Source organism: Lotus japonicus, chromosome 3, assembly GCF_012489685.1.
Source record: "Lotus japonicus ecotype B-129 chromosome 3, LjGifu_v1.2".
NCBI classification, from domain to species: Eukaryota; Viridiplantae; Streptophyta; class Magnoliopsida; order Fabales; family Fabaceae; genus Lotus; species Lotus japonicus.
Genome location: NC_080043.1, coordinates 35,829,468 through 35,855,256, shown reverse-complemented (window position 1 = coordinate 35,855,256; position 25,789 = coordinate 35,829,468). Strand labels below are relative to the sequence as shown.

The 25,789-nt window shown below is 36.3% G+C and overlaps 1 protein-coding gene across 1 annotated transcript; it reads left to right on the top strand.

The window, feature by feature from the left end:
• Positions 1–2,010: 2,010 nt before the first annotated feature.
• Positions 2,011–4,164, top strand: LOC130744050 (uncharacterized). The gene has a single exon (XM_057596244.1). It carries the CDS (start codon positions 2,011–2,013, stop codon positions 4,162–4,164), a length of 2,154 nt encoding a protein of 717 aa, XP_057452227.1.
• Positions 4,165–25,789: the final 21,625 nt, after the last annotated feature.

Genomic DNA, 25,789 nt, shown 5'->3' with positions numbered 1-25,789 from the left:
ATATATTTTAAAGGGGAATGATAATATAACATGGGCGGCGAGTTAGGTCTAATTTTGTTGGGGTTTTTATAATTTCACTACTAGAAAAAGTATATTTCACATCGAGGTTTTCACATCGGTTGATGTCATAACCGATGTGAAAGGCAACGCGGTGGCAGTTTTGAAATTATGGTGAACTTTCTGAGACTTTTCACATCGGTTGGGATTAGGCCCGATGGGAAAAGTCATTTATTACATCGGTTTCTATATGACCCGATGTAAAAGGTCTAGGCGGTGGCAATTTTGAAATTTTAGTGAAGTACCTTTTCACATCGGTTGGGATTATGCCCGATGTGAAAAGTCTCTCACACAACAAAACCCCAACACGCACAAATCTCAGTTCACCAAAACCCCAACACGCACAAGTCTCTCGCCGCCGCAAGCAACTCAGTCTCTCGCCGCCGCTCTGGTCGTTGCTCGCCGCCGCTCTACTCGTGACTGGCCGCCGCTCCTGCTCGTGGCTCTTGATTCGCCGCCACTCCTGCTTCGTGGGTTTTGCCGATTAAGGAAGAAGATGGAAACCTAGCTTGTGGGTTTTGCCGATTCAGGAAGAAGATGGAAAACTAAGTTTGCTACAAGGTAAGTTTGCTGGAATTTGGGCTTCTCTGTAATCAGTTAACTACGTCCCTGCTTTAAGCTAATTTTCGTGTTCGTTGGTTGCTGACATTTTGCTGTAATTTTTCCCTAAACAACAGAAACGAGCAAGAAAAAGGGAAAAAATTGATTAAAATTCCAAAACTTAGGGTTTCGATTTTTGTTTGTTGGCGTGGAATCAATCTCAAATTCTGAATCCATTTCACGTTTTTGTGAAGTAGAAGCAACACGCACGCACGCCATTGCCCTGCGAGTTTCAACTATTAAGCATCGCGTTCTGCGTTTCCCTTTTCCTTCACCACTTTTGTTTGGCTCATCGGTGTTGCTGGTAAATTTTGCTTTCTATTGTTCTTTGGATTCGGTTAATTGCTTCATTTTAAAATCGTGTTTGGTTCTCTGTTTTGTATTCTGTTGTGTTTGGTTGAATTGGGGGTTACAGAAAGAAGACTCTGTTTTGGTAACGCATGATTGAGAATATAATCAATTATTATTGTTGTTGATAGTGCTTTCCTGAACTACTTTTGCTTCTTTTGTTTCCTGGCTTCCGAATCCTACTTTGTACACTGCCAATTTTATCTACACTGAATTGGGTTTTGTAAATTCAACATCGGAGTTATTATTGAATGAAATTGAGCATTTTCAGAATTCAGAGTGTTTGGAATCAACTACTTTTGCTTCTTCAATTAACTAGTTTTTTGTGTACACTGAACTACTTTTGCTTCTTCAATTAACTAGTTTTTTGTGATTTTCAGAGCAAGAACCCTCGTCTGCGAACTCTTCCAGCCACTCCAGCTCCGGCAAACTCTACCAGCCATTGCAAAACTCTTCCATCTTGCTGTAAGTTTGTTTTCACTTTAAAACTATTTTCTAAAACTAGCTCTGAATTCGTGAATCGTTTTTAAACTTATTTAATTTGAATGCTTGTTCATGTTCGATTTTCTTCAATTAATTTTTAGGTTGTCTTTAGTTTATGATTTGGAAAATGTTGATGAGTTTGGTTCTAGTGTCAATAATGTTAAGTTTGTATCTAGTTTATCACAATTCTCTAATTTAGTATGTGTTAATTTTCAGAACGTAGTTATGGATCGTAGTTGGATGAGAGCTAATCGATTAAGTGATGAGTTTGATAAAGGAGTGGTTGAATTTCTAGAATTTGCTGAAAAGAATCTTCCAAACAAAAAGGGGCTTTTTCCATGTCCTTGTGTTTCTTGTGGGAACCGGGACCCAAAACTTACTAAGGCTTAAATAAGGGACCATCTAGCTTGGAAAGGGATTTGTCAAAATTATACACGATGGATATGGCATGGTGAAGTAGTAACTCCAAGTGTATCACAAAGAGAGAAAGTATGTGTAGATACGGATGATCGGCTGGAAGACATGATACATGATATTGGAGAAGAATCATTCAAGAGAGCGCATGTGTATGATACTTTATGTAAAGACAAGGAAGAACCTTTGTACCCGGGATGCACAAACTTTACACGGTTGTCAGCTGTGTTAAGATTGTTTAATTTGAAGGCGAAAAATGGATGGAGTGATAAAAGTTTCACTGATTTGCTTGGATTGTTGAAAGAAATGCTTCCAGAAGGTAACACAATGCCGAATCGTCATTATGAAGCCAAGAAAGTATTGTGTCCGATGGGCATGGAGTATGAAAAAATACATGCATGCCCTAATGATTGCATCTTATACAGAAAAGAGTTTGAAAACTATGATCATTGTCTGAAGTGCAAGGCCTCACGCTACAAAAAGAAAGATGGTGATTCCAATGATGATGTGAGCACAAAGGGTCCTCCTGCAAAAGTGTTATGGTACCTACCAATAATTTCAAGGTTCAAGAGATTGTTCTCTAATGCAAATGACGCAAAGAACCTTAGATGGCATGCAGAAGAGAGAATTGATGATGGAAAAATTCGCCATGTAGCTGATTCTTTGCAATGGAAGAATATTGATGGGAATTTTGCCAAAGAGTCGAGAAACCTTAGACTTGGACTTGCTACCGATGGAATGAATCCATATGGTAATCTAAGTTGTAACCATAGTTCATGGCCTGTTCTCTTGATAATTTACAACCTATCTCCTTCGTTGTGCATGAAGCGTAAATATATGATGTTATCTATGATGATTCCGGGCCCAAAACAACCAGGAAACGACATAGATGTTTATCTAAGTCCACTGATTGATGATTTAAGATTGTTGTGGGAGCAAGGAGTTGATTTTCTTGATGCGTATTCCGGTGAACATTTCAATATGCGTGCCATGTTGTTTTGCACCATCAACGACTTTCCGGCATATGGTAATTTGTCTGGTTACAGTGTTAAAGGGCATAAAGCGTGTCCTATTTGTGAGAAAGATACAAGTTACCATCAACTTAATAATGGAAGGAAGACTGTTTATCTTGGGCATCGAAAATTCTTAGACCGTTATCATCCATATCGTAAAATGAAGAAAGCTTTCAACGGAAAAGCAGAGCATGGTCTTGCTCCAAAACCCTTGACTGGAGAGGAAGTTTATCAACGACAACAACATGTGAATGTTGTCTTTGGAAAGAAACAAAAGAAGCCTGCTGAAAAAAATATATGGAAAAAGAGGTCGGTGTTCTTTGATCTTCCATATTGGTCAAGTCTTGATGTAAGACATTGTATTGATTTGATGCATGTAGAGAAAAATGTTTGTGATAGTCTCATTGGAACACTTCTTCACATTAAAGGAAAGACAAAAGATGGGTTAAGTGCTCATTTGGATTTGGCTGATATGGGTATACGACAGCAATTAACTCCACAACAGATAGGTAACAAGACATATTTGCCTCCAGCATGTCACACTTTGTCTAAAAAAGAGAAAATAAGTTTTTGTGAGTGTTTAGAGGGTATCAAAGTACCGCAAGGTTACTCATCAAATATCAAGAGACTTGTATCAATGAAAGATCTCAAGTTAAATGGCTTAAAATCCCATGACTTTCATGTTCTGATGCAGCAACTACTACCAGTTGCTATTCGTGGAATACTGCCTATTAAAGTTAGGAAAACTATAACTAGGCTGTGCTTATTCTTCAATGCAATATGTAGTAAAGTCATTGATCCATCGAAGTTAGACGAGTTGGAAAATGAGGCTGCAGTCATCTTGTGTCAGTTGGAGATGCATTTTCCTCCTTCATTTTTTGACATTATGGAACACTTGATTGTTCATTTGGTAAGGGAGATTAGATTGTGTGGTCCAGTTTGTTTAAGGTGGATGTATCCAGTAGAGCGGTACATGAAGATCCTAAAAGGATATACTATGAATCCCTACCGTCCTGAAGCTTCGATTGTTGAAAGGTACATTGCAGAAGAAGCTATTGAGTTTTGTTCAAACTATTTGTCAGAAGTGGATGCTATAGGGGTTCCAAAGTCTCGTCATGATGGAAGATGTGAAGGTATGGGTACGCAAGGTTTAAATGTCAAGTGCATGACTTGGAAGGTACTTCATCCAGCGCATTTGTATATATTGAATAACACCGATGAAGTTCAACCTTACTTAGCTGCCCACTAAAGCTTTCTAAAGGAAAGCTACCCCAAGATGAATGAAAAAGTGTTGTTAAAAGAGCATAATAAGAGTCTAAAAGGAGAGTTCAAACACACATATTATCTAAGTTACGTGATTTCAACAAAGTGTGTTACTTAGCACCATATCTTGCTGAGTAAGTATATGTAAATTTGTCATTTCTTTTATTTTTTTAATCCAAATATATCTTACTTGACACACTTATTGTTCTTCAACGCTTACAGTGGGCATTGGCAATTAATTATCATTTGTCCTAAACACAATACCTTAGTACTCCTTTGTTCATTACACAAGGATCTTCATTCACCAATGAAGGATATTGTTATGAGGTAAGTGTATATTTTATGTCGCTTTTGTTATATATTTAAGTCCTATTACCCTGAAATGTTTAATTTTCTTTGTTGATTGTTTTCAATTTTTTTGATATAGAGCTATGGAAATTTATCAATTGGCTGAGGGTAGTAAAAAAAGGGCTGAATTGGTTCGTCCCAAAGTAAGTGTAGGGTAGATTATGGTTGCGTCTTGTTGTTGTTGTTTTGATATATATTAAGTGTATAAACATCGAATTCATTTGTAGGCAAGGTTGCAACCTAATGGGAATGATTGTGGATATTATGTGATGAAGAATATGCTTGACATTGTCTCTGCTAATATTACTAAGTCTTGGAATGAGGTATTTTAATTTTATGATAAGTTAAATGTTTGTCTCTTAATTAGTTTGTCTCACTGTTTGAGTTCTTCATCAAAATGTCACAAACCTTGTATTTTAACCCATTGTACAAATTGTAGGTATTCAATGATCCAACGACATTAACAGAAGAAGAGTTGTATGATTTGCGAAACAGTTGGGCAACTTGTTTTCTAGAGTTGATTAAACCTTAGAATTTATCAGGTTTATGCCTAAACTGTCTGAAAAACCTTAGCTCTCTTTGTATTGTGCTTTTTTCTGCACCTACATTTGTCTTTGCTGCACTTGATGCGTGCGTACGTACCTTGTTATACTCTAGTTTTTTATTCTCTTTTGTCTTTGTTTTGGCTATATGTTGCTTGTTGAGTTTGTTTAGCTGATATACTGATCATATCATTAGTTTGTTTATGCTAGATTGATTGAATTGCTGGGAATTTTGCTGATATGGACAGTAGATTGGTGGAGAGATGATTGAATGGATTCATATGAGGCACTTTTTCTGCTGAATTGTGTGGCTCAGAATTTCAAGTGGTAGTGAATCTCTTTTTGTTGTATTGGTGGTCTTGGAGGCTTGGTAAAATTTGGGATAGGCAGTAACATTTGGGCAGTTTGTTGCCTTTGGATTAGTAGCTTTAGAGTTCTTACTATCTTATTGCTTTAGTAGTTCGAGACTTTACTACCTTAGTCTTTTCTTTAGCTTAGCTAGTTTATCTTTAGCTTAGCTAGTTTTGGTTACTTTGTATTTTGGCTTTGGACCGTTTCCTTGGTTTTTTCCAAAAAATATTTGGCAATGCATGATCAATTATTAATGATCAATGAATATTCAGCTCAAATTACTGTAAAAAAACTGAAAAAAAAAAAAAGGAAAAAAAAAGGACATTTCACCTCGGTTAGAAAATCAGCTGATGTAAAATATGTATATATAAAAAAAAAAAGAGTATTCACATCGGTTGCGAAAAGAACCGATGTGAAATGTCTAACTTTCCACATCGGTTATTTCCTACCAACCGATGTGAAATGTATACTTTTCACATCGGTTATTTGATTCGCCCGATGTGAAAAATTACTTTTCACATCGGTTGTACAACCGATGTGAAAAGGTGGTGACATACTACATCACCCTTACTTACATCGGTTATGAACCGATGTAAAAAGTGATTTTGGCCCGATGTTAAAAGTAGTTTTTCTAGTAGTGTTTACACCACACTCATATACTCGCACCTTAATCTACAAATACATTTTGGCAAGTCTTTTTTTTTTTTAATTTGGCAAGCCATCAAGTCGAGCAAGTGGTGGTATAACAACATAAAAATACCGTGATAAAAAAATTGAAAAAAAAAAATGATTACGAAAAAAGAATAGTCTCAATAAAAAAATATCAACTAAAATAGAAACTCATGTGCAAATAGAAGGAGTACGTATAAATCCCAACACATGCTTTTTGAGGTTTCATTTGGGTATAAGCATATACAAAAGTAAATCCAACAATATATTATCCGGTCGGAGTTGAGGAAAAGTGTTGAAAAAAAGTTTCACAAAATAGTTTGATGGGACAATGATAGTCTATATAACATTGGGTTTCTAAGGCCAAATTACCCTAATATTTTTAACCAAACACAATACGCACGTCTAGCCTAGACACTCAGCCCAACCTAGATACATTATTGACTGTATGTTGATTGTTGAACATTTAAATAATAATCTATTAAAAAAATTAATTAGAGGACCGTTTAACGAGAAAAACAAATTGATGTATATTATAGGGGTATGTGATATGACACCGGATAACCAAATAGTAAGATTACTTGCTTTTATAAGTTTTGTGTATTTGGATTTATTGATAAATGCAATTCTTAGTTTCAGTGATTTTTTTACACAAAGATAATGCCCTCTTGCAAGAACAACTTTTTCTTCAATTGTTGTCTTAAAATATATTTTTTTTCTTAATCGAGTTATATATCTTAATGACAGTCGTGAGATTAATTTATTATCTCACGGTTGACATATAAAATGGTAGTGACTGATTAATAAGTTTTTATCATTCATAAGAGTTAAGATTCGAACTCGAGTTAAGATTCAAACTCTTAACCACTTACTTAAAGATAAAGTGTTGAATCACTATGTCACATCACTTATTTTTAGACATAAAATATCAGCAACTGTATTTCACGTGCTATCTTAGCGTCTAAAAATGGATGAAACTTATATAGGTTGAAGAAATGATGTGGGTAGGGACATTATCTTAACTAATTAGAACTTATATGTACTAATGATTTAATAAAATAATACAGAGACAAATTTAGGTGCAACTAAAACTACTATATTATAAATTTATAATGCAACTTTGATGCCCGTGCACCTTTGATAGTGTTGCTGTTAAGTGTTAATAATCGTTATCAGCTACTCTCTCCGTTCCATAAAGTTTGTAGTTTAAGGTTGTGACACAAAGGGTAAGAAAACAATTATTGATAGTATAATTTGACTAGATTGTCCTTATTTAATTTTACTAGTATGATGTGCAACTATTAAACAATACTTAGATAGAGAAGAATGTAATTAATAGAGAAGAGTTGTGGTTGATTAATATGAAAGGTTATAAGTGAGAGAAAATGTATTAAATGAGGGTATAGGTGAAAAAAATTAGCAAAAAATGCATTGGTTTTCTAAAACAACAAACATTTTGGGATATTGAAAAATTGTGCAAAACAACAAACTTTCTGGAACGGAGGAAGTAATATATAACATGCCATGCCATGGAAATCACCACATGAATTTGAAAGTCCGGAAAATGAATAATTTTCTCCGTATTCTTACGTCGACCTAGTTAATATCCCCCTGTGATTCATAGCTTTAATTATAATCCATTTGAGGCTATAATTAGAGTCTTAATCTTGGAACTTAATTTGTTCAACTTCACATAATTTTCAAATAATGGTGATCACTAATCACAATCTCAGTTCTAAAGCATGGAGTGTTTGCATAAAATTAAAAAAATAGTAAAAGTACATGTTTTCAATTCATCTTCTTGAGTTCATGTTCTCATGCCTTGAAATTAGCGCTAACGTATATTGAAAACATACATTGTGTTTAAATTTTTGGTTAAGCATCGATTATTGTCTGATTCACAATAACTGTACATTATTTATACTTTGTATAATGATTGAAAAAGTCATTAAATATCTAATTTTTTAAAAATAAATTAAGCAAAAACTTAAATATTATTAGATGGCTCTGTAGGTCTATGCTTCACCAATCACCACCAAGAAAATTGTGGCCATGTACACCGCTACTATTGACCATTGTGGGATTTGTATATGTAGTCTTGGGCATGAGGGAGTGTTGCATCAAGGTCTTCCATTAATTAACTGGGATAGAATAAAACAATCAATATCTTGAACAAACTACTATTTTGCAACTTGTGTTTTAGAAGTGTTTTAATTTGTATATCTTCAAATGAATTAGTCTATGTCTGTGATTTGGCGGATTCCATGCAAACAAGAAGTCAAGAAGTAAGAAAACTACAGCATATATGTCCATACTGGTTGTGGCCTTTTTCGTACGTGCACGCGGTCACAATCAACCGTAACACACCTAACAAGTGGTAACAACTAACAAGAGACAAATCTTCTATTCAAGCAAAAGATTTTAATTTGATACCCATAAACTTACCATGCAACTTAATTTAACATTAAACATGTAATTAGTCCAATCCGCGGTAGCTCATTATATTCGTCACAACGGGAGTCCGTCTTCAGGCATAGCCCAATTTAACAATATATATATCTATATATAAGACATCTCTCTCCGTCGACCAAAACTTACCTTCTTGCATAAATCATTGTTAGGAAATAACACAGTTGAAGAAGTAAAATAAAGCAAGAGCGCAATCAACAGCATTATAACGTGAAAACTCCAGAATAAACATTATGTGAAAATTGGTACAACACATAGACTTCACTCTCAACCACCTCACTTACACTCTCCTAAGTGAATATTTGAACTACATCTCACAATATTCAAAAGAAAACAAAAATATAAACTTAAAGTGTTTTCAGGTGTTAATGCTTTGGTGTTTTAGTGTGTTTGAAACAAGGAGTTTGAGATCCCTATATATAGTATTGGACTCTCCCACCCCTCACTAATCTAAGCAATGTGGGACTTCTCCAATAGCTTTCCTTGATCTTTTTTCTCCTTAATTAGCAATGTGGGACTTGCATTGCAATCAACCCCAACAATCATAGCTAGAATTATGAATGGATGACCCTAATCTTTTATATAGATATTCCTTCCTCCTTCAGGAATATATAATAGGTTTTCCACTCGCTCGGTACGGGCTCTCGTTGCTTCCATTGAAAATTCTCAAATCGAGATGGAATTTATGCTTTCATTGTCGATGTAGAGAGATGGCATTCTCATACTCCATCCGTCGGGCTCAAATTCAATCCGTTTAATTGGTGGTGTCCTTATTAAGGATGCATGGAATGAAGTCCTCAGTAAAATGGTGTTAGTGACAAGGATTTCCTTCGTTTGTAAGCCTAGCAGCACGCCAACTTCTTAATACCTGGTCTTGTTTCTTTCTTTTTTCTTTTCCATGTACAAGGGTTGGGGTACCCCTAGTGCCCCTTTATATATTTATACCTATACATTTTGCTGATAAAAAAAAATATGGAAAGGCGGAAAAAAATCGCTTAGACGCTCATCTATTATTTACCTTACACTTCAATCAATACGCCACTTCCTAGACATTCGTTCGGGCTTACTCTTCTAGGAAACAAAATCTTGTCCAACTGCTTGAGTAATCCTAGAGGCATTTCCGAGCTCAAATTTCTCCATTGAAAGGAACATAGATGGCCTATGTTAGGTTCGTTGAGCATAACGGACTTTCTCTTAACTTGAAGTCGTTTGGCTCAAGTTGAGCACGTTGCGAATTCTTCAACACAAAGGAAATCAGGTTCATGTTAATTCCAACTTACGATGCTAGATATTCTTCTGAGAATGAGATTATTGTGTTCTCATCTACAATGGTGGCACGTGGCCTAGTTTGGCATTGTAGGTGTGATAGAGTTGTGTACCACGGTAGAGGACATACCCACAAAAGACATTCTGATGCTCAAGTTGGGGAGAGAACCTCATAGTCTAAGAAGAATTGAGAGTTTAGTAAGAATGAATATTGTGTTTCATAAATAAGTGATCATTGTTCCATTAAAATAACACAGTAAAATAGCAAGTGCATTATATTGCTCAAGTAATATAGGATTTGCAAGTCCTAGATATCGTACCCAAGGGACTAAGTAAATACTTGGTTTCAAAAGATGGACTCGATGTCTAGACAAGCAAGAGGTTGATGTGTTTGTGATCATGCAAGAAGAAAAGAAAGCAATTAAGATAAGGAAGAAAGTTTAGAGATGGAGATACCTCAAAGTTACAATAGTAATTGAATTAGATCTCTCTCCCCATTTATATATTCTATCTATGATTCCTAGGAAATCCAACTATACCCTCTTAATTAAGGAATTAACTCACCACTAAGTTGTTAATTTTTCTTGAATGCACTCTCACGAGCAACCGTCATTGCAAGCGTGATCAATCAAAATAGGCATGAAGTGCATAGAAGTTACCTAAGAGATTTCAATATTATCGAATCATGGGCGGTTGAAAGCATACTAAGCTAATCTAATTACCTACATTTGATTCTTTCTCAGTTCAGTTAAATTAATCATCCCTACCAAAGTGAATTAACCACTAAGATGTATACTATAGTTGATCGATCAAGTCGCTAACGCAGGGACGAAAATGCAAATCATTAATAGAAACTAAGATAATAAAATATATAAGTGAGGTTCACATCATCAATTACATCGCACCCTTGAGAAAAATGTTTAACCAATCATTATAAACATGAAAAACATAAGAATCCTATTTATGGCTAACAATCCCGAATAAAAGACAAGGAAAAGAACCAATAGAAGAGCCATCTCTACCTTCGATTAGCCTCCGAAGTGTTTTTCCTCGCTCCTCTGTCTCCACGACACTCCAAGGTCTTCTTAGCAAGGATTCTAGAAACCCTATATAGTCATCTAAAACATGTTTAGAGCTGTTATGGTCGTTGTTCACGAGTTTTTACCATTATGGACGTTGTTCACGAGCTTTTACCACAGTCACGCCATACCTAACATATCAACCGCTGCTATTGAATATTTTCTGCAGCATGGGTGTCGTCAGAATTTTGCACGACTGTTCCTTATTATTTGGCCTTGTTCCCTCAGCTAAAATATAAACGAAAAAGATAAGTGGACCGTGCGACCAGAACATATTGCAGCGGTTTTTGGCGCCTTAAAATTTTGTAACGGTAAAAATTGCCGCAAAAGTGTGTATTACTATGTTGTGATCTGTCCGCATATAAGAGCTGAATTATTATAAATTGGCTAAAAATTCTTATAAAGAAGGTAGGGTGACGCACAAGGCGTTAGTAGTAGCTACACCACGGGACAAAACTCCATGTATTATCATCCGCTAATGCCGTCTGTTCCTTGCTTGAATGCATTTTAATTTCTCAGTTTCAAACCATTTGACCATTCACTCCACGAGTGATAATAATTTGTTAACGTAACACTATCAATTTGTGTTTTGAAAAAGGGAAGAGGAAAAATCCAAGAATATAATAATATATGGTATTTGGAAATGGATTTAAAATATATTAACATTGAAAGAAACGTCCCATTTAATTCAATTTGGAGGTATCTTAGTCGGATTTAGATTAACGAAGTCCTTAATTAGAGAAACTAGTCCACTATTTATATTATTAGTAATTCCAATTTCAAAGAAACACGGCAATTACAAGAAAATGAAACATTCTTTGCTGTGTACAAAATCTTTGCGGAATGGACTTTGAAAACAACTTCTGACAACTTTGTGTGTAGAAGGATAAAGGATTAATGGGAATTTGTGGAAGAAAAAGTGGGGATTTTAGAATCGGTTTGTAACAGTTAAAGGTAAGGTTTTATATTGAGGTTGAGGTTGTAACAGGATTTAGGATTATTGCCAATGTAAAGGATTAGAGGAAAAAGTTATATAATTCTGGGGTATCTATAACAAATAAAATCCAATTGATATGATTCATAAACGAGTGAAAGTATGTCGGATAAGTTAGTTCTTAGAAAAAATAAACACTCGTAATTTCCCTAACTGTGGGTTAGGTTGTTCCTATTTTTTTGTATAAACTAATTAGATTGAAATTTCATGTGATTGTAAGAACTAACTTGATCGACATTCGACACAATTAAAAATTGCGGTAGGCATTTCTTTATTTTAGGGACTAACTTATTCGACACTTAAAATCAGAGGGACAAAAATGAACATTCTCTTAATTCAAAACAATCTCAACATAAATTATTTTACTTGAACTTATTTTTATTATAATTAATTTAAGGCTTAAATATGTTTTTGGTCCCTCTAAATTTAGGGTTCTTTGGTTTAAGCCCCTCTAATTTGTTTTATTGGAAAACACCTCTGAAGGGAAAGCAAAAAATTTGATAAGCCAAAACTTGTATTAAAATTTAGCACAAGGGTGCTAAACCCAAATACAAAGAGAGAATTCAAGGAAAGAATAATACTAAGGTTTCAGCCACTACCGTCATCTTCTGTCCATTATTTACTAAATCACCTAACGGACGCTGACGTGGCATGATTTTAAGGGGACCTAAACTAAAGAACCATAATTTTAGAGGGACCTTAACCAAAGAATCATCATTTTAGAGGGACCTAAACCCAATTTTTATCATGATCTTAGGTCCCTCTAAAATCATGGTTCTTTCATTTAGGTCCTTCTAATCTTTCTCTCTCTAAAAAGTTGTACCCTCTCTCTTGTTTAGGGTTTAATCCAGACCAACCCTTTCACTCCTTGACTTGCTACTTTTTCGCCCTTTTCCTCTTCTTCTCCACCTTTCCGAGATCTCTAGTGTCCGTGTCTGCGGTGCTTGGCGTCTTGGGTGGCTCTTTTGCTTCCAATAAGATGGAGGCGGCCGCCCTTGCCGCTCCCCCTTCCTGTCACGGCGGTGATGGTTTGGATCGGCCGATCTGGGTTGGGCTCGTCTCTGGTGTTATGTTCGTCCCTTGGGTTCTTGTGACGACGTCGTGCTTCTTGGGTTCGCACCCCTCCGGTGACCGTTGTTCGCCCCTTTCACTCATCACCTCTCTTTGTCGTCGGCGATGGTGGCTCTAGTTCGGATCTGACTCGTCGGAATGCTTTGATGTTTAGATGGAAGCTGGTGCAGGCCATGGGTTTAGTCCGGATCTGAACCAGAGTCCGTTGGCGGTGTCGTTGGTTGGAGGAGTTCCGTGAGAGCGTGGACTTTCTCTCCTTTCTCGCCCCTATTTTCCCCTCTGTTTTTTGCGCATTGTTGTTGGCTGCGTGCTCTTCCCGCCCTTGTCCTTGGTGATGGTTCATGGAAGTCTCCTTGGAGACATGTTTTGGTTACGATTGGGTTTGCAAGCTTCTGTTTGCTGGGTAATATTCTTTCCTGAGGAGTTTTTCTTGCCAAGGGGTCTCGGGTAGCGAATCTGGTTTGGTGGTGTTGTGGTGGGCGAAGGTTGTTCTGGTTTGTCCGTTTTTGGTGGTTGTGATTTTGCTTTGATTTCGTTGTCTGGTATGCTTGTCCGGCCGAATCAACAGCGCGCTAGATTTCTTGGGTAGGACTTTATGATTTCGCTTTATGGTTGGTATCTCGTCCCCTCTAATGGCGGGAGGACTTTGTTTTTGTTGGGTTACAAGGCTCTTGGTCCCCGACAACTGTCCTCTCTCGATTTGTATGTTTAGTGCTTTATCCAAGGTTGAATCCTTGTCGCCGACGTTGCTTGGGGTTTATCCTGCATTTTGTGCAGGTGTTTATTAGGTGTTGTTAATTTAAAAGTGTTTATTAGAGTGTGCACCAAAGCAACTGTTTTTAGGCTTTATCATGTATTTTTAGAGGGGATCCTGCTCACTTTGTTGAATATCGACTGTACTATCGAGCGTTCATCTAATGTATATTTTTTTGGAAAGGGATGAAACCTCAATATTATTTTTCATTTAAGGTGTTTTCCAAAAAAAATTAGAGGGTCTTAAACCAAAGAAGCTTAATTTTAGAGGGACTAAAAACATGTTTAAGTCTTAATTTATCTGGAATTAATTGTGACAATGCTGATACTAAGTGGAACTCAATTTCCTCATGTCAAGGATACAATCATACAAATCTTGCTTGTAACAAGAATTCCAAAATTGTGATAATGCTAAACCAAACAAGCACAAAATATGAAATGAAATCCATTAAATTTTCTTCACGTTGGGGTCAATTGTTGTACAAATAAACCTTTAATAACTCATTTTGTTAAATTTTTCACTTTTAAAAGATATTTTGCATTGCATCAACTCGGGAAATTCTATATGGGCTTTTTCGGTGTATTTCTAAAGCACTAAAAGAAAAAAATTTATTATATGTGAATTAACGTATAGCTAGAGTAAAAGAAACAACAATTAACATTTGAATAAAAAAACTTTATAATTTTCAATTTGACTTAGGGATCAGTGAGTAATTTTGTACGAAAATTTTAATAATGCACATGTTCGCACCTGAGGCAACACCTAAACGTAGGCCTCTCCCATGCCACTATATTTTAGATGACATCAGTGCCATTATTATTGGTATACAAGTTACTGTATTTTAAAACATAAATGTTCCACCTTATTTTCCAGAGGAAGCGTGGGCTCGGATGATGAAGCGGAAGATGACGAAGACCCCAGGAGAGACAGGGACGAGTTAGAGTGGGTAAGTGGAGAAGGCCTTTCATCCCAACCCTCGGTTACCTTGTCATTGATGGTATTCCCGATCTGGTCGACTACGCCCATACTCGGGGCATCTTGGGCCACATTGGAAACCTGCTCAACGTCTTCGTGCAAAGAGAGCGCCGAATTGGGAGAGCGTTCCGATTTGGTTTCGTGAGGTACCCGTCGCTGGCGTTTGCATCACACGCAATCAACCTCTTCAATGGCGCGTTTGTGGGGGGCTCCTTTCAATTCGTAGCGTTGGTGAGATTTCCTAAAACTTGGAGCTCTGGGAAGAGTGTTGTAGAGAGCCCTTCGCCGTCCTCACCGAGGCCTTCGGGTAAGGTGGGGAAGGTTTTCCGGGGTGTAGGTATTTTGTTTGAAGAAGAGTTGTTGGCCACTGGTCCCCCTAGGGCCTCCCCTTGCTCCGGTTGCCCTTCGGAGATCCTTTTCCCCGAGATCCTCATCACTAGTGGTATGGACAATGCGTCTTTTGGGCTTGGAAGAGAGGAGAGTCCTCCCTCAGTGGTTCTTCTACCCGAGTTGGGGTTGGGACCATCGGTCTTGTCGTTACAGGGTCGTTTTGGGGCTTCTTGCCTTCCCCTTACTCTGATTTGTGGCTCTGTGGGCGAAGGTTCTGAGGTTGCTGAGGTGTATGAAATGTTCGAGCGGCGGAGGAGAGGCCGACCTAGGAAAGTTGTTTCTTCAGGTAGGCAAAAGGTTCTTGGAGCTGTGATTGATGAGGTCGCCGAGGTTCCGGGGGTTGAGGCGTCACCGGATATGGTTTCATCCCTAATTCTACCTGAAGCCCGTGGTTCTGTTCGTGTTTTGACGAGAGCTAGAAGGGTGCTTTTAATAGCCAAACAATTAGGAGTTGTCCTCATTGGTTCTAAAGAGGAAGCCATCCAGAGCTTGGCTGGCCATCTTGTGGCTAACCATTCGAGTCTCTACAGCGATCCATAATGGAGCTCTTGGTGTAGGTTGTTCTTTCCTAGGTTTTTGTTTGTTTTTTCTGAGGTTTGAGCTCTGCTCTATTCTTCTGGATTTCCTTTCTTGGGGTTTTGGGCGGGTCTTTTGCTGGTTTCTCTTATGTGGGCGCTTATGTGTGAGGTATTTTGGATGTTCTTTGGCTAGTAATCTTAGACTTTAGGGTCGGCTCCTCTTAGGCTTTGCCATTTTTTGATCTCTTTGAAGAGGGTTGTGAATCTTGTTAATTTCCTCACTTATATTTAATATATTTCTACTTTCTAAAAAAAAACTGCCTCAAATTCTTTGTTGGGTGATTTGCTATTGGTCTAGAGGCAGGGCTAGTGATGTCCAAGGCTGTGTATGGCCTAAGGCAATTGAGGTGATTTCCTTAGGCTTCTCAATTGCCTTAGGCCCCAAAAACAGTTAGTATGTATATTGTGTATACTATTAAGTTTTGAGAAATAATGAAAAATTATGTCATATTAATTACAAAATGAGCAATACAATATGAGAAGTGAGAAGGCCAAAATTTTGACAATTATTAGTAGTAGTGTTTGGTATTACAAGATTTACATTTTCTATAAAACTAATAAATAAATTATCTATTATTTTTATACTCCAAAATTAAAAATTTAATTTGTGTTTACTCATAACTGTTAGGTTGTTTATTAACTTTTATATAGTATTGTAAAAGTTTGTTTTTCACTCATTATATTCATCATTTTTTATTGGCTTAAAATCTCTTTTGGTTCGTCATTGATCACGATTTTGCACTTTTGGCCCCTCTAGAAAAAAATTGCCAAAATTAATCCCTCACATTTACACATTTTTGTCGTTTTAGTCCCAGATAGGGATCATTTTTGCAAAAAATTAAGCAAGTGGATGACCAAAAGTGCTAATTTTTTAATAGGGACCAAAAGTGCAAAATCTTGATAAGTGAAGGAACAAAAGAGCTATTAAGCCTTTTTTATTTATTTTGCAGTACTATTTTATTTGTATTTCTTTATTATTTTTTATTCTTATTCTTTGAAGAGAAAATGACAAATAGAAAGTATAAAACTAGAAGATTAATATAAAATTTAATAATTTATGTGACAAGATTCTTGTAAAAAACATGTCATTTTAGAGTTTTTGCCTTAGGCCTCAAAATGCCTATACACGGCCCTGACAATGTCGGTTGTGTTTTGCTCATCCGGTCCCTTTGTTATTTCTAGTTTTATTGTTTTATGTTTCTATTTCTATTTCTTAATGCTTGGGTCTCAACTTTATAACGTTGGTTGAATTTTGTTGTTGAGTCTTTTGATTTGCATGGCTGAATTGGTCTATGTCTCAATTGTCGTGAGGCTTGATATGATCTCATTCGGTGGAAACTCTCGCTGCTTTCCATTTCAAATGAAGAATTTTCCTAATAATGTAGACGTTAGGGGTTGTTTGCCTTTATGGTTTTTAGAAGGTTTTAGAATATTTTTCTATAGTGGCTGAGTTTTTGTAAATTTATTTTGGGATTAGTTGTTATATGTCTGTACCCATATTAAAAGGAGTTGTTTCTCAATTTTATATTTATATTATATTATATTATATTCGAGATGTATATTATGAGAAAGGAGTTATTATATGAGAATAAACCGTGACTGTTAAATTTAATCATGAATGGTCAAAATTAGAACTATTCATATGACAAGTTAATAATGTCATGTGACTTTTTAAAAAGTCACATGACTTTATGTTTTAATTTATGAATAAATCTAACGGTTACAATTTATTCTCATATAAGAACTCTTTTCTCATAAGATACATCATCAATTCCTCATTCATTCACATGGTTGAGCTAAGGGTCATGGTAGGTGAATGGTCAGGATTCAAACTCTAAGAAAGAATAATTTATATTAGAGTAAAATACACTCACTCCCCTCAAGGTTTGCAAGAATGACACTCCACCCCATTCTTTTTTAAAATCTACACTCCACCCCATTTTTTATAAAGGCAAAATTTAGTGACGAAAACAAATTCATCACTAATAAAAAATAATTACTAATTAGTTAAAATTTAAATAAGTTTAATGCATATACACTATCATACATGAATTTATGAAAATAATTTTACTGAATTAAATTTAAAAAAACAATTCACTCTGTCTGTTAAGTCCACGTCTCATCTATCTCCAAATCATATTTCTCACCACAAACGGTCACCACCAAGTCTTTGCTCCCTTTAACACGACGGTCATCGTCCCAGAATGTGAAAACCTATGGCACCACCATACCTCAAAGTTTTGTTGCGACCTGAACCCCAGAACGTGAATCGCACATTCCCAAAGTCACTTGTTCAACTACTTCTTGTGAACTTCACCCCCTTTAAGTTGCGAGCGCACGCTCTGTTGGTTTAAGATGTTGTTGGATTTTGTTAAAAACGGTGCTCCACCGCATCGTTGGGTTCTAATAACCTCCGATCCACTTCATATTTCTTAATTTTGTTTCTCTATTTTCTTCACCCATTTGTCTTGCTTTTTGGGTCTACAATCCAATTTTGAAAATTGGAGGTATAAAGAGATTATTTTAATTAAAATTGAATTATTACCAAATATGAAAACACAAGCATGTTTCACTATGTTCGAGATATGGTTTGTAAACCGGCCAGGTGTGCTATTGCAGAATTTGCATTGTGAATTTACGGAGAAAGAACGTGATTGAGAGAATGATGAGGACTGTGATGTTTTCATTTTTAAATTTATTGGATTATATTGAAAATATTTTTTGAAATTATTGATTAACAATTTAAATAATAACTAATTATTAATGAAGAATATTTTTCGTCACTAAATTTGCCTCTATATAAAATGGGGTGGGGTGTAAATTTTGGACAAGAATGGGGTGGAGTGTAATTCTAACAAACCTTGAGAGGGGTGAGTGTACTTACATTTGTTATAAAAATAATTACATCCCACATTATATATATATATATTTGATTTTAAATAAACAATATATCTTTTCCTAATTTAGAAAAGAAAAATGTTTCCTCTTTTGTCAGGGTTGACCAATATGTCCTGAAAGTTGAATCAATCAATAACTCAGCTACGGATGTTCCGCTTTGATTCTTTTTTTTTTTTGTCGAAATGTTTCCTCTTTTGTCAGGGTTGACCAATATGTTTCCGCTTTGATTCTTTTTTTTTTTGTCGAAGAAAGCCAATGATCTTTGATTCTGATTGTTTTTCTTTTTGTTTTCTAGTCAATCAGCTAGCAAATTCTGATTGTTCTTTTTTTTTTTTGTCAATAAGTGATTGTTCTTTTGAAAGAACCTTGCTAGATGATTTTATCCGGACATGGCCCAGTTGTTTGGGCTTTCCCTGGTGGGCTAACAAATCACTTTCAGTATAATTATTTCTGTGACGGAAAAATAGTGAAATTACTCCAAACGTTATTTGACCAAAAATATTATGTGATGTCTCCAGAGTTTGAACAAAAAATAGTCCAAAACCTGGCCTTAAACATACATTTTAATATCAGAAAAGTATGTTAATTTTTGACCGAAAAAAAGAAAAGTATGTTAACTCTTTTAACATGCTATACTGTAGTTAATTGTAAACTCTTTTGGGATTTACTTCTCTCTTATGGATATTGTCTAAACTCTTTTCACTCATTAATTTTTCTCTTAAAAAAGAAAGTTTTCATTGTTTCTACCTTACATTGATAACGAAGTGTTGCAAAATCTCTCAATGTTTCATTCCTTGTATTTTAGGTTCTATTCATCATTTTTTATTTATTTTGCAATACTATTTTATTTGTATTTTTTTATTCTTATTCTTTGAAGAGAAAATGACAACTAGAAAATATAAAACTAGAAGATTAATATAAAAATTAACAATTTATATGATAAGATTCGTGTCAAAAACATGTCATTTTGTAAGACCAAGATTTGGTTCTATTGTACATCTCTAGGTTTTGATGTTAACCAGTATTTATTTGTGGATGAACAATTTTGGTACTCAAACGTTTGTCTTTTAAGTGTTTGACAAACAGGTTCTGATTCTGATTTGAAGATGAATTCATCAGAAGTCAAAGACCAAACTTTGACCATTAATCTCCTTCTGCACTCACTACGTTCTGATGAACGGTAGAATATTCCTTCAGAAGTTCTGAAGACGAAGCTTTGATAACGGGTTCTGAAGATCAAGTGCTGAAGACCAGAAGTTCTGAGTGAACGGTCAAAGACCCTGAAGACTTGAAGATTCTGAAGACCCAAAGAAATCTGGTTCTGAAGACCCACGGTTCTGAGTGAACGCTCCAGATGTTGAAGACTTGAAGTTCTGAAGATCCTAGCAATGTCGTGACTCTGATCAGAAGCTTCACTAGTTCCATTGAGAAGCGCCTCTGAAGATCAGAAGTCAATAGCAAAAGGCAAGGGTCACTATCAAAAGTACAAGCGCAGTGTACTACTTTGACCGCCTACCTAACGAGGATCAGCCAGAACAGGTTCTGGAAATTCCAGAATTGCCCTCCAACTGATAGAATCCTTCAACGGAAACATCACGTAAAGCTTGGAGTATATAAAGGCTGAAGAAAGGAAGAAATAACTAAGAACCTGTTGTTCAAAATACACTCAAGCGAATCCTTAGCAATCTATTTCTTCATTGTTTTAAATCTGTTTACACTTGCTTGTTTAGAAGCACTTCATTGTAAACCCAAACTGTTTTTCAAACTTGTTTGTAATTCCTTAAGGGACCAGATTCGGTCAGAATCCTTGAGAAGACTAAGACTTGTGTGTCTAAATGGTTGCTAGTTCATAGGTGTGTTAGTCACTTAACAAGTTGTGCTAGTGCAGATTGTAACAACATTTGATTAGTGGATTACCTTCATTCTAAGAAGAAAGAAATCACCTTAACGGGTGGACTAGAGGTAGCTTGACGTTTTTCAAGTGAACCAGGATAAATCATTTTGTCATCTATCTTTTATCCCTTGCACCTTCTATCCTAAGAAACCGAAAGATATTCTTGAAATCTTAAAAGGAAACACATTATTTGCAAAACCCTATTCAAACCCCACCCCCCTTTCTAGTTTTTCACATATCTTCAATAGGCATCAGAGCCCAAGTTCTGATTACCACACTTAACAGTGTTCAGTAGATCCGAACCGTGTGAAAAACTCTATGGATTCCACCTCTGTTGGAAGTAAAGATCAATACAGTGCAAAACCTCTCATCTTTGATGGTGAGAAGTTTGATTATTGGAAGGACAAAATAAAAAGCTTATTTCTTGACTTTGATGTGGATCTTTGGGATATTGTAGTTGATGGCTACAACCTTCCTGTAGATGAACATGGAGTAAAGATTCTGAGAGACAAGATGACTGGAGATTAGAAAAAGAAGTTCAAGGACCACCACAAAGCAAGACCTATTTTGCTCAATGCTATCTCATATGAGGAATATGAGAAGATCACTGACAGAGAATCTGCAAAGTCTATCTTTGATTCTCTCAGGATGACTCATGAAGGCAACGCTCAAGTCAAGGAGAGACTCTAGCCCTAGTCCAGAAGTATGAAGCCTTCAGAATGGAAGATGATGAATCTGTTGAAGCCATGTTCTCCAGATTCCATATGCTCATTGCTGGACTTAGAGTTTTGGACAAAGGATACTCTACAACTAATCATGCCAAGAAGATCATCAGAAGTCTTCCCAAGAAATGGAGACCTATGGTGACTGCTCTAAAGGTGACTACAAATCTGAACAAGATCATTCTCGAGGAACTGATTAGCTGCTTGAGAAGTCATGAGATTGAGCTTCTTGAAGATGAACCCCAAAGAAGGCAAAAATCTTTGGCTCTGAAGTCCAGACCTAAAAAAGCAAAATCTCTTCAAGTAGAAGAAGAGTCAGAGGAATCTAACGAAGATTCTGATGAGGATAAGCTCTCCTTGATATCCAGAAGAATCAACTGTCTATGGAAACATAGACAAAACAAGTTCAAAGGACCAAGAAAAGTGAAAGGTAGACAAGAGTCTGCATCTGGCTAACGAAAACATTCTGAAAAGGAAGTCACTTGTTACGAGTGTAAGGAGCCAGGACATTACAAGAATGAATGTCCAAAGTTGAAAAGAGACAAAAAACTCAAGAAGGTTTACAAGGCTAAGAAAGTTCTCATGGTGACTTTTGATGACTCAGAATCAGAAGAAGAAGATTCTGATGAGAAACCAGAAGTTGGAGCACTCATGGCCATAACAAATGACAAGGAAGCAGAATCAGATGTTGAGCCAACATCAGAAGTTGAATCAGACTCTGAGGATGAAATGAGGTATTCGCATCTTTTTCACCTTCTGAACTTAAAACTGCTTTATCATAAATAATGGAAAAATATGATTCTCTTCTGAGTAAACACAAAAGTCTGAAAAAGGATTTCTTGGCTGCTTCTAAAGTCTCTGTTGAACATGAGAAAACCATTTATGATTTAAATGAAAAGAATTTCTCTTTAACTAACTCAAACTTTCTTCTCAAAAGAAAATTTTTAAGTTAGAAGAAGAAATTACCTCTAGTTCATCTGTTTCTGATAATGAAACCAAGTATGAAAAAGCTTTTCAAAACTTCCTAGCTAAAGGCATAGATAGAAGCAAGATGGCTTCAATGATCTATGGCGTAAGCAGAAATGGAAAGGATGGTTTGGGGTATTCTGAACCCAGTAGAAAGAACAAAACTCTTAATCCTAAATTAAAACCTATATAAGCATTTTGTGCCTTTTGGCACAGAAATAGAAAGTTATGAACAAGAACATTCTGAGGTTGCACAATCTCAATCCCAGAAACAGAAGTTTTCAATGAAAATATATCAAGCTCAAATACCTTTGTATTATCCTGTTGCAACAAAACCCAAAGTTGTTAGAACTTCTGGGATAACTAACAAGAAAGGACCCAGAAAGTGGGTACTTAAGGATAAGACTGTGTATGTTGCAGATATCCTTGATAGATCCATTGAAACATCGATCATGGTATCTGGACAGTGGATGCTCGCGTCACATGACGGGAGAAAGGCGTATGTTCCAAAACCTGAAACTTAAGCCTGGAGGTGAAGTTGGTTTTGGAGGCAATCAGAAAGGAAAAATTATTGGTTCTAGAACCATTGGTAATGGTAATAGAATTTCTATTAATAATGTCCTTCTGGTTGATGGTCTGATGCATAATTTATTGTCGATAAGCCAACTAGCCGACAAAGGTTATGATATCATTTTTAATCAAAAGTCATGTAAGGTTATTAGTCAGAAAAATGGCTCAGTTCTGTTTAACAGCAAGAGCTGGAACAATATCTATAAGATTAGATTATCTAAGCTGGAGACTCAGAATGTAAAGTATTTTCTTTCTGTTAACGAAGAGCAATGAGTGTGGCATAGACGGTTAGGGCATGTTAGCATGAGAAAGATTTATCAGCTTTACAAGCTTGACCTTGTTAGGGGCTTACCAAATCTGAAGTATTCTTCAGATGCTCTTTGTGAAGCATGTCAGAAATGCAAGTTTACAAAAAGACCCTTTAAGGCTAAGAACATTGTTTCCACCTCAATGTCGTAAGAACTTCTGCATATTGACCTATTTGAACTAGTGAAAAATGCGTGTTTAGGTGGCAAGAAATATGAGTTAGTCATTGTTGAGGATTATAGCCGTTGGACATGGGTAAAATTCTTAAGACGCAAGGATGAGTCTCATTATGTGTTCTCTACCTTCTGTGCTCAAGTGCAAAACGAGAAGAGCTGCAAGATTGTCAGTTTCAGAAGTGATCATGGAGGAGAATTTGAGAATAAAGATTTTGATAATCTTTTTTACTCCAATGGTATATCACATGATTTCTCCTGCCCTAGAACTCCTCACTAGAATGGAGTTGTGGAAAGGAAGAATCGGATAGAACCATGATCCAAGAAACTGGCATGGCAAAACACTTTTGGGCCAAGACAGTAAACACAACATGTTACATTCAGAATAGAATCTCTGTAAGACCTATTCTGGGTAAGACTCCTTATGAATTGTGGAAGAATATAAAGCCCAACATTTCATATTTGCATCCTTTTGGTTGTATTTGCTTTATGTTGAATACTAAGGATAAGTTAGATTTGATGATAAGCTTGACTCTGACAAGTCAAAGCTAGTTGAGAAATTTGTAGATATGAGTATAACTGTCTCAGAACATGGAGAAAAGGACAAAGCATCAGAAGTCAAGGAATCAGAAGTTGTTGAACCAGAAGCAACCACTTCAGAAGATGTTGTTACAACTTATGATCCACGTCATCAGAAGAAGAATCGAGTTACAGCTTCTCATCCTAAAGAATTGATTCTAGGAAATAAAGATGCACCGGTCAGAACCAGGTCAGCATTCAAGCCTTCTTTGATATCTCTGATTCAGCCGACATCTATTGATGAAGCTCTTCAGGACAATGATTGGATTCTGGCTATGGAAGAAGAATTGAATCAATTCACCAAGAATGACATTTGGAATCTCATTCGGAAACCAAAAGGTGGCCACGTCATAAGAACCAAGTGGGTGTTCAGAAACAAACTCAATGAGAAGGGAGAAGTTGTCAGAAAAAAGCAAGACTCGTTGCACAAGGTTACAGTCAGCAAGAAGGCATAGACTATACATAAACCTTTGCCCCAGTTGCAAGGTTAGAAGCCATAAGGTTATTGATTTCATTCTCTGTGAATCATAACATTATTCTTCACCAAATGGATGTCAAGAGAGCATTCCTCAATGGATACATTTCTGAGGAAGTGTATGTTCATCAACCCCCTGGGTTTGAAGATGCTAAACATCCTAATCATGTCTTCAAGTTAAAGAAGTCTCTCTATGGTTTAAAGCAAGCTCCCAGAGCATGGTATGAGAGACTTAGTACATTCTCTTGGAAAATGAGTTTGTAAGAGGTAAAGTTGATACAACTCTTTTCTGTAAGTCATTCAAAAATGACATTCTTATTGTTCAAATTTATGTTGATGATATTATATTTGGTTCTACTAATCCCTCTCTTTGCAAGGAATTTTCTAAGTTAATGCAGGCTGAATTTGAAATGAGTTTGATGGGAGAACTCAAGTTCTTTCTAGGCATCCAGATTGATCAACAACCAGAAGTTACTTACATTCATCAGAGTAAGTACACTAAAGAACTTCAGAAGAAGTTCAACATGCTGGATAACACACCAGCTAAGACTCCAATGCATCCCACATTCATTCTAGAAAAGGAAGAGGTAAGCTCAAAGGTTTTTCAGGAGCTCTATCGTGGTATGATAGACTCTCTTCTCTATCTAACTGCATCTAGACCAGATATTCTGTATAGTGTTCATTTATGTGCTTGTTTCCAATCGGATTCAAGGGAAACTCACTTAACTGCTGCTAAGAGAATCCTCAGATATCTGAAAGGAACTACTAACCTAGGCTTGATGTATGGATGAAACATCAGCTGGAGGATTATCAAATATATGAGAGTAACATTCCTATCTTCTGCGATAACACTACTGCTATTTCACTAAGCAAGAACCCTATTATGCATTCTAGGGCAAAACATATAGAAGTGAAGGATCACTTTATCAGATATTAAGTCCAAAAGGGTGTTCTCCTTCTGGAGTTCGTGGATACTGATCACCGGTGGGCAGATATCTTCACAAAACCCTTAGCTCAAGATAGATTCAAGTTTATTTTGAAGAATCTGAAAATGGACTTCTGTCCAGTATGAAGACTTCATCAGAACTTCTTGACTATGATACTTCTGCTCTCGTCAGAAGCTGTCTAGGTCAGAAGGTTACTTAATCAGAAGAAGATTACCTCTTGGTATTCCTTCTGATGCCAGATATTAAAACGCGTGTCTCTTCTCAGACGCCTCGATCCGTGTGCTTCTCGGGAAGGTTTGTTATAATGTTTGTCTCATTTAATTCTCCACCACACGTTTTCGTTTTCTTTACTAATTATTACCATTAATTTCTAACCGTTGATTTTTAACTTTACCTTTTGGTTTTCCAAATTCTCAACGGTTATTTTCAAAATTACCCACTTAACCACGATCGTACATACGTTCACCACTCACTAACACATTTTCAAACTCTCATCTTTCTCAAACTCTCTGTTCTCTCTCTTTTTCTTCACCACCCTCAAGACTTGAACATGAATCCTCAACAAGAATCAACCATACAGTTCTACAACGAATTC